Raw genomic sequence first — 13,682 nt, 5'->3', positions numbered from 1 at the left:
TTTTAAAAAAATTGAAAATTTAAAGGAAATTTCGGTAGGTTTAGAAAGTTTTTTAAAAAAATATTTCCTCCTTGAAGCATACCAAATACCTGAAAATGTGCCTTCTGTATTAAGAGTTGAAGGATAAGAAAGATTCGTTCATTAATTTACAAATTTTATCCGTCTAAATATGGAAAACTAACCTAGAAAACTTCACTCAACCATCCCGTTATACTACTGGGTAAATTCTATATTTTAAGTAAATTTGTTAACAGAACTTTATCATAAACATCACGAGCTCCTTTTTATGATGGTACCTGGTTAAAAGTTAACGATATCAGAAAAATCAATTTATAGATATAAGATTTAAAGAACGACCAAGTTGTATTATAAACCACTAGTTCTAGTTCCGTTTCATAAAAGGAAGAGGCGTTTTCCAACTAATGAAAAATACATAACACCGAATAGCTATAGAATGACCTACTAATTCTTTTGAAGAATGTACCGATTATATGCAAACGCCCATCTATTATATAAACACGGTAATTCAATTTAATTTAAATCGTAACACTGATGAAATAATTACAGTCGCTTTTACATCTAATATCTGGATTAATCTCCTCACTAAATTATATGAAATGCTCTGAACTACATTTCCTAGTAAATTTTTTTTTTAATTATTATAACCGGCATTACATTTGAATAAATCTGGGATGAAAGAGTAATAATATACGCAGTTAATTTTGTTTTGTTTAGTAATAATTCTTTTGCAGTGTATTCCAATGCATACGTCAAATGCGAGATAAGGAATATTCCTCAAATTGCAAAAATAAAATAACATATGTTTTTTGTTATCTTCTTTTTTTAAATATCTATTATCATAAAACATACAAAATACGCCCTATGACGTTGAACAGATAAATGAAGCCCACACATCTGCCTATCAATAGTAAGAAGATCGATGTAAAACAGTTTTTTACAGCATCAATATTTTTTCCTTTCCAGCTCCTGAATGTGACTAGTGCAAGAACAAATATTTAAAAAATACTAAACAAAACAAACTGCGCTAAATAAATTTGCCAAATAATCTTGAATTACAATATATTTTTTTTCTCGTATAAATACAGAAAAATGTTGTAGATTATGACTTTTAATGTATTATTGGATAAAAACAGGTGGATCTTTAAAATCTCACGATAAATATACATATTTTTTAATTTAACGTAAGTTAAATAATTTAATCTATATGAATTAATTATTTTTATTTTAAGATATATTGTTTTAATAAAAAAATAAATTATTAAAAAACAGTATTTTAATTTCTTTTCTGCGACAATACTGATTAACCCTAAAGAGAATCATATTCAAACCAAATCTTATCTTTAGAAGTATACTACGTTACCCAGATTCGGTTTCTTTCATCTGTTTATTATACTTTCATCTATCGTTGACATAAACTTATCATTACGTTGACATAATTTGGGAATAAGCTGAAATAGCAACATAGCTGTTAAATGCACATAAATCGCTAATTTAAAATTTCAGCAAAAGTTTTTCCGATTAAGACTTTTTGTTAAATGGAGAAACATTGAGAAAGGATTTATATTTAACAATAAGTATATGAAACTTCAGAAATTTCTAAATTAAATCCACAGACAACAGAGTAACGTATTAAACACATATATAGCACGCATATAGGACTATTTGTATACATAGTGTTTCCGTTCAGGCACTAAACTCTTTTCTACAAATTACTAAACAATACTAACAAAGAAAACCGATAAACGGAAAAAAGAAAAGGGCAACTTTACTGAAACAAAGAAAGATAACAATAAAGTGTAAAGATGTTTAAACGTAATAGTAGAGGGTGTGATAAAACGAGCTCAATTCTGAAGAAAAATTATTAGCACTAGAACTTCCATAAGAACAGAGAGGAACAACTGGGATCGGACAGAACCCCTAATACAATAACAATGAATCGAAAAGGAGGGTCCCGCTAGTTTATTGGGTTTACGACCAATTTATTTTTAATAAGTAAAACATACAACAATTTTAAACGCTTTAACATTTTCTGAAATAAATTTCGGAAAAAACATTTACCATTGTATAAAAGCAAAAGCAGTTGTAATAAAAAAAATATTCGGAAACAAGAAACGAAATAGAACATAGAAAGCTAGGAAAATTGGTTATGTAAGTATTAAAACAATTTAAAAAATAAGTGCTTGAGAGGTAAAATACAAGTTGAGATCAGGCTATGGAATGGAAATAAAATGAAAGAACGTAAAATTTTAGAAATACTGGAATAATTTTAGAATAAAATTATTGAACGACCACAAATTTTCCAAAAATGGAACCCGATTGAATTTTAAAGAATTTTGGAGACATAGTATAAGAAAAAATTATTCGACCGTAAAAAAAACATGAAAGGGGACAATTTGTAGAGTAGGGGTTGAAAAAAACGACTATAAATGAAAAATAAAACTTTATTATATGCTACAAAAAAATGGACTGATGCTAATATATTCACTTACCCAGGCAGATAGGCATACTTTTAAATCTTTCATTTTATTAGATAAGTGAATAAACTAAACACTTCACTCAGATTAGTATATAATTATAATAAAACATCATACAAAATCACGTCAGGATAAGGTAGGAATGATATTCCAAGGATAAAAAAGGAATCAACATGCTGGGACGGAAGAGGGGGTAACAGTGAATAAGATAGTAGCGTCACAAAATACACAGTTAATAATAATAATAATAATAATAATAATAATAAACAATATATTTATATATACAAATAACAAACATATAAACAATCTTAAACCAAATATGTGAAGATAATAATAAATAAATAAAATTATATTTTTTATTATTATTTTAACTAACCAATAAATGTAATATTGACTCGGTAAAATAAATCTGTAATTTATTAAAATACCCACCGGAAGCATAGTAGATTTCTTACAATTACGCACTATTATTGGGCTGAGTTACGGAGAAACAGTTTTATAGAGAGTAGACTTCAATTTTTTTTGTGTAAATAAGAGATTTCAAGCATTCTATAAATTAAAATAGCATTACTTAGTAATTAGATGAGGTTATGATTAAGTAACAACCCTCAGTTATATAATTTAAAGTTCCAGTTATGTTTGATCCCGCAGATTTTTAAATTGATAATAATAATAATAAATAGGCCAATTCTGCGGTTGGTTCATCCAATTTAGGGTGATCAGTCCTGTAAAAGCGTTATTAATTTAACCACAATGACTTAAGTACGCATTTAAACAGATATTCAAATTCAATTTAAAATAACATACACTTTTACTTAGATTTAAATATGGGTCAAGCGGGTTACACGAGAGAAGTAATAAACAGCTAATCAACGATGATTCTAACCATTAGCTTATTCAGCCGGTTGGTTGAATCAGAAAATTGACTAAACTACATATTTATACTTCAGTATTAATGAGAAAAATAAATTTTAAATATATATATTTTAAAAAAATCTTACTCAACCAATCTTCATAAAATTTTCACTTGCACAATTGTAGATACACTACTACTTCAGATATCTACAGTAAATTTCAATCAAATTGATCCAGCAGTTTTGGAGATTTTAGAGCGATAAAATTTTATACATATGCCTATAAATAATATATAAGAAAACCACAACTTAAAAGTTGTTTTTACACGTTAATAGTTAGTGACTTATTTTCTTACTATTTATAAATATTTGTTTAATTTAAATGATAAAACATAATCTCAATCCTCCCCACATTGACTAATTGCTCCAATAAGGGCCTTAAACATAAAAAAATAACATATTTTTAAAAACTGTGGTAAATTGTTCTCTAATTTTATAGATTAGTAGAGAGACAGAAAGAGAAAGAGACTGAAAGCTCTCTACTAATTTTGCTCTGATAAAACATAAAAGGGGGGACGACAAGAAATTTTTATGATGTTTAAATAATAAAAATTTATAAAATATTTTTGAAAATGGGAATGTACTATTCCCTACAACTGTGATAACTGTTAAACATTCTCTCCAGTAGATAAACTTTGTTTAGACAAATAATTATTAAAAAAAATAATTGACTTAACGGTCAAAATTTGTAATGTACAAGGTGTGTCTATTAAATAATGAGACTAATGCTGCTACAGAAAAACTGCGCAAGCGCCAAATTCGTACGACCGACAGCTGTGAAGAGTGCAGTCTTCTCTTTCGATTGTTGCCATTCCAGTATCCTTAGAAATATTAGTCTGATTTGAATACTAGATGGTCGATACCGGTGTTCATTATATCTTATGCCTTAAATCTTTTTTTAATAAATTAGTGATAATATTATATTTTCCAACCGCTTTCCTGTTAATGCAATTTCATTTCATAGTTGAAATTTTCTTCAAAAAACTGAAGTAAATTATTTATAAAAGTAAGTTGGGTTTCAATTAACCACACATCTCAGAAATGGCCGAACTGAGACTATACAAGACTACACTTCATTTACATTCATACATATCATCCTCATTCATACTTTGACTTGAACCACCCTCATACCTGAACGGTGGTAATTCCTGGAGGCTAAACAGGAAAAACACAGACATATTAGTCTGGCCGTGCCTTCGTTTGGATGACATCTGTTTTTTTGTTTTGCCGAAAAAATGATAAGTGTTTTATTAGAGCAAAGAATTGTCTGAAACTTCATATGAAACTTGGAAAAACCGCTACTGAAACTTATCTTTTATTAAAAAAAGTATGTGACAATGAATGTTTATCACGTGCTAGGTTTTTGAGTAGTTAAGCGTTTCCAAGATGGTCGAGAAGAACTTGAAGATGATGTTCTCCCGAGTCGCCCATCCACGTCAAAAACGGATAAAATTATTCGTTATAATCTGATCCAATCTGCCCGTTGGTTAACTATTCTTGTGTTTATTCAAGGTCCTTGCACAACTCCGCGAAAAAAAAAGAAAAAAACTCGAATTTTGGAAGAACAAGTAACGGGTTCATCAGAACAACGCACTGGCTCATTGTCTGCCAAGACGTTTCTAACCAAGTATAACATCCCAGTGTTAGCCTTACCCACCGGGTTGGTCTAGTGGTGAATGCGTCTTCCCAAATCAGCTGATTTTGAAGTCGAGAGTTCCAGCGTTCAAGTCCTAGTGAAGTCAATTATTTTTACACGGATTTGAATACTAGATGATGAATCACCGGTGTTCTTTGGTGGTTGGGTTTCAATTAACCACACATCTCAAGAATGGTCGAACTGAGACTGTACAAAACTACACTTCATTTACACTCATACATATCATCCTCTGAAGTATTATCTAAACGGTAATTAACGGAGGCCAAACAGGAAAAAGAAAGACTTTACATCTTACTCGCCTGACCTCGTACCTTGTGACAAAATCTGTTCCCCAAGGTCAAATCTGCATTAAAAGGAACAAGATTTAAGACCGCTGAAGCTGTGAAAGAAAAAACGGCACGCGTCACGAAAGAACTGATAGAAAAAGACTTCCAGCACTGTTTCGAACAAAGAAAAATTCCCATGGAGTGTTGTAGGGATAGAGGAGGGATGTGTATTGAAGGGGATAACTAAATATGTAAAAATTTAAAATACAATATTTTACAGCATTGGTCTCCTGATTTTTAATAGCCACATCACGTATTTCAATTACGTCTAAAACTGATGTAAGCAAACCGTTCTAGTGCAAAATGGGATAAGTAAAACTATTTTTATCCTGACCGACATATTTATGTAGATATTGTCTACCTCCCATTATGAGCAGAAAAAAAAAATACGAATAAAAATTTAAATAACATTGAGCTGTACCGCGCTAATAATTTTCAGTGAACTCAAGGACACAGGATGCCAATAACCAACGACTGACTTTTAAGCAAACTGTAGACACAAATTTTTATAGTAGGGGGTTCTTTCTAAAATTGTTACAATGATATTAAACGTAATAGTACTTTATTATATTTTTGGACTTCGAACTTGTAAAAATTTTGGGGAGAGATTATTTGTTAACAATAGAGTGGCCTCTTCTCATATATTATTTCAACCGGGAAATTTAAATATAAGATGATAAAAAAGAATAAAGAATACTAGAAAGCAAAATTATAATCGTTAAAACGTCAGTAAAAGTTAATAAAACATAAAGAAATAGAATTTATAATAAGGTCACTAGCGTCTACATAAATTAATTAAACACAACAAATCAGAGTATTAGACTCAAATACATTACCAAAAATAGAAATAAATCATCAAGGACATAAGAGCCAATTCTATAAATAGATAAAATTCTAATAAATAAACAGTTACTCCATCGCTTTTATAACATTTAACTTCAAACAAGCAATTACTATTTAAAATATTAAACACATTTTTATTGCAGTTAATAAAATGATATAACTAATTTTGCCTTAAGAATAACATTAAGTATAAAATATATTTATTACTTGTTAATGGAATTCATTAAGTACAATAACAATTAAAATAATAAAATATTTTATGTAATTTATTATATCTATAATTGTCTGTCTACGCCTTTTCTTTTAGATATTTATAAGATATGACAATGACATATAATCGACTAATTAGCTTTAATGAAGCAATAAGTAACTCACAACTGCGCATTTTGTAATATAATAGCGATACTTAACATCTTTACAACTATCAACTAAAATCAGTTTCATGTATTTTATTATAAAAAGAAACAGATTGATGAATATTCCCGCTAAAAGAATATTAAAATGTTATTTCAAAATATAAAAATTAAAAGACGTCAAAAATAATACATGTATCTGTAGGATACAAATATTTACAAATTATTTAGTCTAAAAATTATGGGTTACATTCCAGTTCCTAAAAAAAAAATTAAATAAAGTTTTACGTAAAGAAAACGATTTTTTTTTTGTTCAAAATTAAAAATAGCTTATTATAGGTGTATTAACTTTGCACATTAAGGGTAATTTTTAAACAGAAAATAGTTATAGACATAATAAATGCATTTCACCGGCAACTTGAGATGAATCGGTTATATAATATAAATTTAGAACCCCTTATGATTTTTTATGTAATTGTCCAGTAACAACTAAGCTTTGCAAAACAGGTAACGGTAGAATTGACACACAGGGTTACTACACTATGACAGATGTACATTAAAATTTGATTTATCCTCATTTTAACAATGAAGAACGATCTTATAAATTTTTATTTTGTAAGCTTTGGAACAGCATTTTTTAATTAGAATTTCAGCTGACGAGATTTTTTTTAAACTGAAACGCATAATTTTCAAAAACGTTAAAAATTAAAAACAAACTTGTTGAGAAAGTATCCGTAACTAGAACATTTTAAAAATGTTAAATATTAAATTAAAACTACTAAGATTTAAAGTAAAAAAGTTCAATTTATATGGTATGGATAAATGCTACGAATGGATCAGGAGACTCCTTAAGTTATGAGGCGATATTCTGGAAAATGAAATATAACCAGAGTCAATGAGGAATTAAAACGGATAAGAGTTCCCTTTTGAAAAACAAACTGTTAAGAACAGAATCTATAACGGCTTCTAAACTTACTGGAAGATAAGAATCAAGTAGATAGATATTGAAGATATGAATGGGACCCAATAAAATTAAATTTAAAATTATATTAGAAGCAACTAACAGGACGCTGGAATTTGTCATGTGCTTTGTTGCAATCAATTTCCTAGTAATCTTCTCTTGTCAACGGGACATGTAAAACTAACATGCTCGCAATACTTCTCTCATTAAAAACCAACTAATAATTCAAATATATATTCAGACATCTAGACAACAACCATTCAAGTCAAACAACACATTTCGCAATTTTCCCACGAGAATCATAGTCTTCTTTTAACCTTGATTAAAAAACTTTATGCCTCAAGAAAGAATTTCTCAAAGCAAGGGCTTAAGAAATGAAAAGGACATTTTCATGCTATGTTAAGTAAATATATGATGCAATCAACATCAAATCCAATATGATTTATTAATTGCAGTAATTAATAAAAACAAAAAATATCCCAAATTTACGGAAGAGGTAATGGTCATATAAATTTTAACTAGACTGAACGCCCGATTAGGGAAATCAGATTTATGAATTGAAATAAACATTTTAAACTTTTTGCAAATTAAATTTTTATTAAAGTTGAAAATGGTTCTATCCAAAGCGACAAGACTCAAATCTTCTCAATAAAGAAAATTAATAACCTTTACCAAAGTTAGTTTTTTTACTGTTTACCTTACCACTGTCTCTTACCACCGTAAGAGAATACTTCAGGGAATGATATGTTTGAATGTAAATGAAGTGTATAGTCTTGTACAGTCTCAGATCGACCACTCCGACCGGTATCCACGATCTAGTATTCAAATCCGTATAAAAGTAAGTAGTGCCTTTACTAGGATTTGGACCTTAGAACACTCGACTTCGAAATCGATGACGAGTTCACCACTATTAATAACTCGGTGGGTTAGACAAAGTTTTGCTGTTATATTATTTCTCTCCAATGACACTATCGATATTAAAATTCAAATCGATCTTAACATGAACAACAGTTTCGAAGTATTTATCGATTACTTTCTCACTTTTATTGTACAACATCAACCATAATTAATTTAAATTGTGGACATGAGATCTTATTAATACTAATAATAATTTATTAAATCTAAATGCACGTATCAATTTTAAAAGAGACGTCAAAAAAAATCAGTTGTGTTAAAAAAGTAGGACTATAATATGAAGACGTGTCAAATCTTGTAGAAACATTAATTTAGACTAAGCAAGATGGACGAATCACACCAACTGGTAGGTCAGTTAGCATAATAATAATAACGAATAATTCTCGTAACAATGAAATTATAATACGGTTTACGGAGTGACCATAATAAATAAAACGTGATTTACATAGGAGGGTCGAACCAGTATAATCATCCGTTTAGGTGTAGTGCAACCCGTCACATTATTTACTTGTCATTAATCTCGATGACAAATTAACAAAGGTATCAACCCCTAACAAAAAACGTAGTACCTGTTGTACAACCGAAATGGTACCTACTGATTTTAAGTGATACTAATGAATTTCATAGAATATTTAAATAATTTGCACAGAACCAAATCGGCTGTATTATTCCTGATTATAACAAGAATATATTGCAATCAAAATTTGTACAAAAAAAGTTGTACAATTTTTTTTTTAAGTTTAGATAAACACTACAAGGGAACTACCCAACACTTCACTAATATTTCATCAACTTTAAGAATAGTACTTATCTTCCCCGCCACGTATTTTTCCGTTCCAACGGGTTCAAACTGTAGTTAGTTCTTAGATGGCGTTGAAGTAAGAAAATAAATAAATAAAATTACAAATATATACTAACCAAACTTAACCTAAGCTCGCTAACATGGACTAGCGTGCGAAGCAAGCGTAGGTTAAATTTGGTTTCTCTTGGATACCGTGTTCTTTGATGGTGGGGTTTCAATTAACCAAACATCTCAGGACTGGTCGACCTGAGACTGTACAAGACTACGCTTCATTTACATTCATACATGCCCATCCTCTGAAGTAATAGCTTACGGTGGTTCCGGAGATAATATTATATTTATAATTTTATAAATATAATACGTTCATGTGGCGGGTGAGAAGTTCGCGAAAAAGACGCGATTGACGCTATAAATGAGGCGACGAAGGACACAACCGCCTGCAAAAAAACATGTGAAGTAAGTTACAATGGATTATAGTAGTAGAATAGTGGGCGGTTTGATTAAAACATTGATTTAAACAACTATTATATGTGGCGGGCAGATGACCGATAACTACCAAAAAATTTATATATATACGAATACATTATATATATATACAAAGTTTGGTATGGAAATAATATATGACGATTGTTACTCATAGGTAATCTGATTTTTTAACAATTAAAAAAAAAGTCGATTATCGTATTCACTTTAAACGAACCGGGTTGTTAATTCAAATCTTTCTATTAACATCCCCTGAAAAAAAGAGAAACTTTCAAATTATCTGAACGTACTACTACTAGTACTACTACTACTACTACTACTACTACTACTACTACTACTACTACTACTACTACTGCTTTGACAAAGAATAAATAAAATTCTTAAAATCTCCAAAATAAAAAAATACCAAAATAAACAAAGAGAGCTTTAATATAGAAAACATATTTCTCATATTATCAATAATACAGTTTGGAATTAGAAATAAATATTTAAAAATTGTTAGAGTACAGAATTACATGGCAGTTAATCATTGTCATAGGAAATACAGAAAAAAAAGAAGAGGGTTTTGAGATATACTTTTGAAACATAAAAAAGAACGTTGAGAAATGATGGGTTGGTTATTAAGTTCAAATGATTTAAAGGTACGTCAACATTTTTATCTGTGAATCATATCATATTATGTTGTCTATTATCACCCCCTACGGCAGGAATGTTACGGGTTATAACTCCGCTTCATATTTATATAATGAAGATACATGTACCCCTTAAAGGTGCATTCACAGTTATACCTGTTTACCCTGATACATCTTCCTAGTAATAATTTAAATATAGATTAGATAAACAAAATTACCAGATATTAAAATAATAAATTATTTTATTAATATACACTTTCTGGACAGCAATTACCACATAATAAAACAGTTTACTTCGTTAATCTATTCTCTATATGAAAATAATAACATTTAATAAAACTATCAAAACTAATAAGCCTACACTTCAATAAAAATTAACCAGTAAAATGAGGTCAACATCAAACAATAATAAAAATTATACGATTTAATTTCAGTAAAATAAATTTCTTGATAAATTTATTAACAGAAAACATGAAAATTACAACATATTGGACAATTATTATATGCGTGGTCGTCAATAAAGTGCAATTTAAAACAATATCCTACAAAATATACTAAATAAATAAATAAGTGTGTGTGTGTGTGTGTGTGTACTTGTAACGATCTGTTATCTTGAATACTGTAGGTGTTTAACGAGTAGAAATTGTGCCGTTATAAATAACGAGTGGGAGAAGACAGAAATCGATCTGGAATCACCCAGTTTTAAGTTATTCTATATAATAAATTAAATCAATCAGGGTTAAAAAATATATACTTGTGTATGAATATATAAAAGTAATTATAAAATTTCTATAGATAACAGGTTTACTTAATTAAAATTTTATGATGTACTTTTAATTAATTCATTAAACTAGTGTGTCTGTGTGTGTGTGTGCGCGCGCGCGCGCGCGCGCGCGAAAATAACCTGAATTAAAAAAAAAAATTACGTAATGCACTACTTAAAAAGTATTGAAAAATTTCGATAAAAAACCTGAAAACGTGATTATAGTAAGTGGAAAACGGTTAGTTAAAAGGCAATTCATTTAGAAATAAACAACTTTTAATAAAACGATAAGACCAATAAAAGTCATCAATAGGTTAAATGATAACAAATAACTTTTTTCATACAAAGTTTATGATAATTGAAATAAACAACTTTTAAACAAATTTTCTAGTACCTAAAGATCCTTAATTAAAAATAGTCATAGAAAGATCAACAATTTTCTCAATAAAATTAAAATTAATAATAATATAATTTATTAATTTAGAAAAATTATTGAAACTTGGGTTTATCCAATCGATCCTCCAATAATCAGTTTTTTTTTTGGATAGGCCAATATCAATTGTTTTTTTTTAATAGTTTTTTACGATCAGTTTTTCTGGAGTATGTATTCGATTTGCATCAAGAACTACGATCGAAAATATGAACAAAGCATATTGGGTAATCCTGAATTGCATTACTAGCTGGATACTTAACGCGAACAAAATTTTTACACTTAATTTTGTGAGCAAAGCGAGCGGTCTGCGCACAACAAACAAACAAACAAACAAACAAATAAATAAATAAATATATATATATATATATAAAACATACATATTATACACTAGGATGTAAACAGATTAGTTAATTAAATAAAAAGTTTTATAGGTAATTGGACATGATAAAATTAGTAAATAAATATTTTTATTCAGATCCATAATAATCGATAATACGTTTACTCAGTCACTAATTTAGCATTTTAAGAGTAGGAGTCATTTCTTAAGACAGTTCCTTAGGTACATAACGTCGTCATTAAGTTCCATTAAAGACGCTATGTTTTACCATCTTCCGAAAGATGCCAACAATGTTAGTTGCGCCAACAAATTGGTGCAACTAACATTGCATTTTCGCAAAGGAAAAAGTAAAGGTTACGGAAAAGGGATTTAGAAGAGGAAGGGATATTTTTCAGTTTTGCCACAACCTTATACCATAGATAAAAAAAAATTTCTAATATTTCCCGCACGGATCTTTGTAAAATCTTGAACAGAGCAATTTGTATCACAAAATACAAATTATAAACAAAACAAAAATAAACTATAGTTGGTTTAAGACTAACATTTTATCAGGAATATAAATGAATTAAATAATAATAAAATAAATATGTTCGGATATTATAAAAAATAATTACATATAAAAAAAAAATTAGAAGGCATTAGTGAAAATTAAAACGTATAAATTATTTATGTAAGTTAATAAAAACCGAAGAAAATCGGGGGGGAAACGAAGAAAATTAATTAATTAATAAAATAAATGAAGAAAATTCAAAAAAGAGTTTGACTGATTTATTAGAACAGTGAAAAATAATAAACTTTGCCCAAATATACTGTCCTAATCCAACATAAACATAAAAGATTAAATATTTACAGCTTTAACAGCTTATTATTTGAAAACAAAATCACTTTTTTAAATTTTAAAATTACTGTTTATTAAATTAATGATTTATTACGCATAAAAAATAAATTACGTAAATAATGAAATATGCTGATTTCAACAAGCAGTATTAGTATAAGTCGGATCGTGTTATCCTACAAAAATCATTAAAATAATTAATGAGACAACCCTTCATTGTTTATACTTACTTTAACTGGGCTCTGAATTATAATTTTCTTCATATTTAGAGTATTATTTCTTGTGAGAAGGCGGGAAGGAGGATGTTAGTGAGGGAAAAGGAGAGGGTGAGGAAGAGAGAGCGAGAGGGCAATCTATCTTCATTAACCCTATTGGGAATGCTCACAAATAAAGCGCGAAAATAAATATTCGTAAAGATATTACAGAGCCATAAAATGTTTATTAGAAAGGAATGGATATATTCTATTAATTTTCAAACCGAATCTTGGTACAACCAACCGTTTAGAAAACAATGTCGGAAGCTAATCTATGCAGCTTGATAAATTCCAATTTAGAACAATGAAGTTACTACTCCTGCTCAAATATGTATAACGAAAATGTAGAAGGGGCAAGAAATTTACTCACTTTATAAGAACAGGTGGTTCATGGTTCATCTTTTTCAATAGTTTAATTTATTCATTATTGATTATTCCTATCAGACAAAATTAAAAAGCTAATTTACTTATACATATATTAGTGTACTTGTGTACGTGCAAACAAAGAGATACTATAAAAACACAATAAATACGATACCAAACGTCTAGTGTAGACACGATCAGATAATAAAGGTATGTGTTTGTGTGTGTATAAACAAGCAGAACATGCAGTGTTATGAATAAGTAGGAGGCAGTAGGTTATGTTTAATATTCAAATCGATATACAGTGCGTACTGGT

The 13,682-nt window shown here is 28.8% G+C and overlaps 2 protein-coding genes across 3 annotated transcripts in view; both read right to left on the bottom strand.

The window, feature by feature from the left end:
* LOC142325173 (unc-112-related protein-like) overlaps positions 1 to 13,682 on the bottom strand; it is a 327,233-nt gene that overhangs the window by 222,087 nt on the left and 91,464 nt on the right. The window lies entirely within an intron of this gene.
* The window catches only part of LOC142325174 (uncharacterized), a 175,816-nt gene that overhangs the window by 100,654 nt on the left and 61,480 nt on the right, over positions 1 to 13,682 (bottom strand). The window contains exon 4 of one of the 2 annotated variants that reach the window (XM_075366593.1): positions 11,653 to 11,882. The exons of the other annotated variant lie outside the window; for it this stretch is intronic. Within the exon in view, the coding sequence (XP_075222708.1) occupies positions 11,763 to 11,882 (120 nt within the window). The 3' untranslated portion in view covers positions 11,653 to 11,762. Of the gene's footprint in view, positions 1 to 11,652; positions 11,883 to 13,682 lie in introns of those variants that run through there. 2 annotated transcript variants of the gene reach the window in all.

Source organism: Lycorma delicatula, chromosome 5, assembly GCF_047948215.1.
Source record: "Lycorma delicatula isolate Av1 chromosome 5, ASM4794821v1, whole genome shotgun sequence".
Taxonomy (NCBI): domain Eukaryota; kingdom Metazoa; phylum Arthropoda; class Insecta; order Hemiptera; family Fulgoridae; genus Lycorma; species Lycorma delicatula.
The sequence above is the reverse complement of the archived record's forward strand: the minus strand, read 5'-3'. Positions and strand labels throughout refer to the sequence as shown.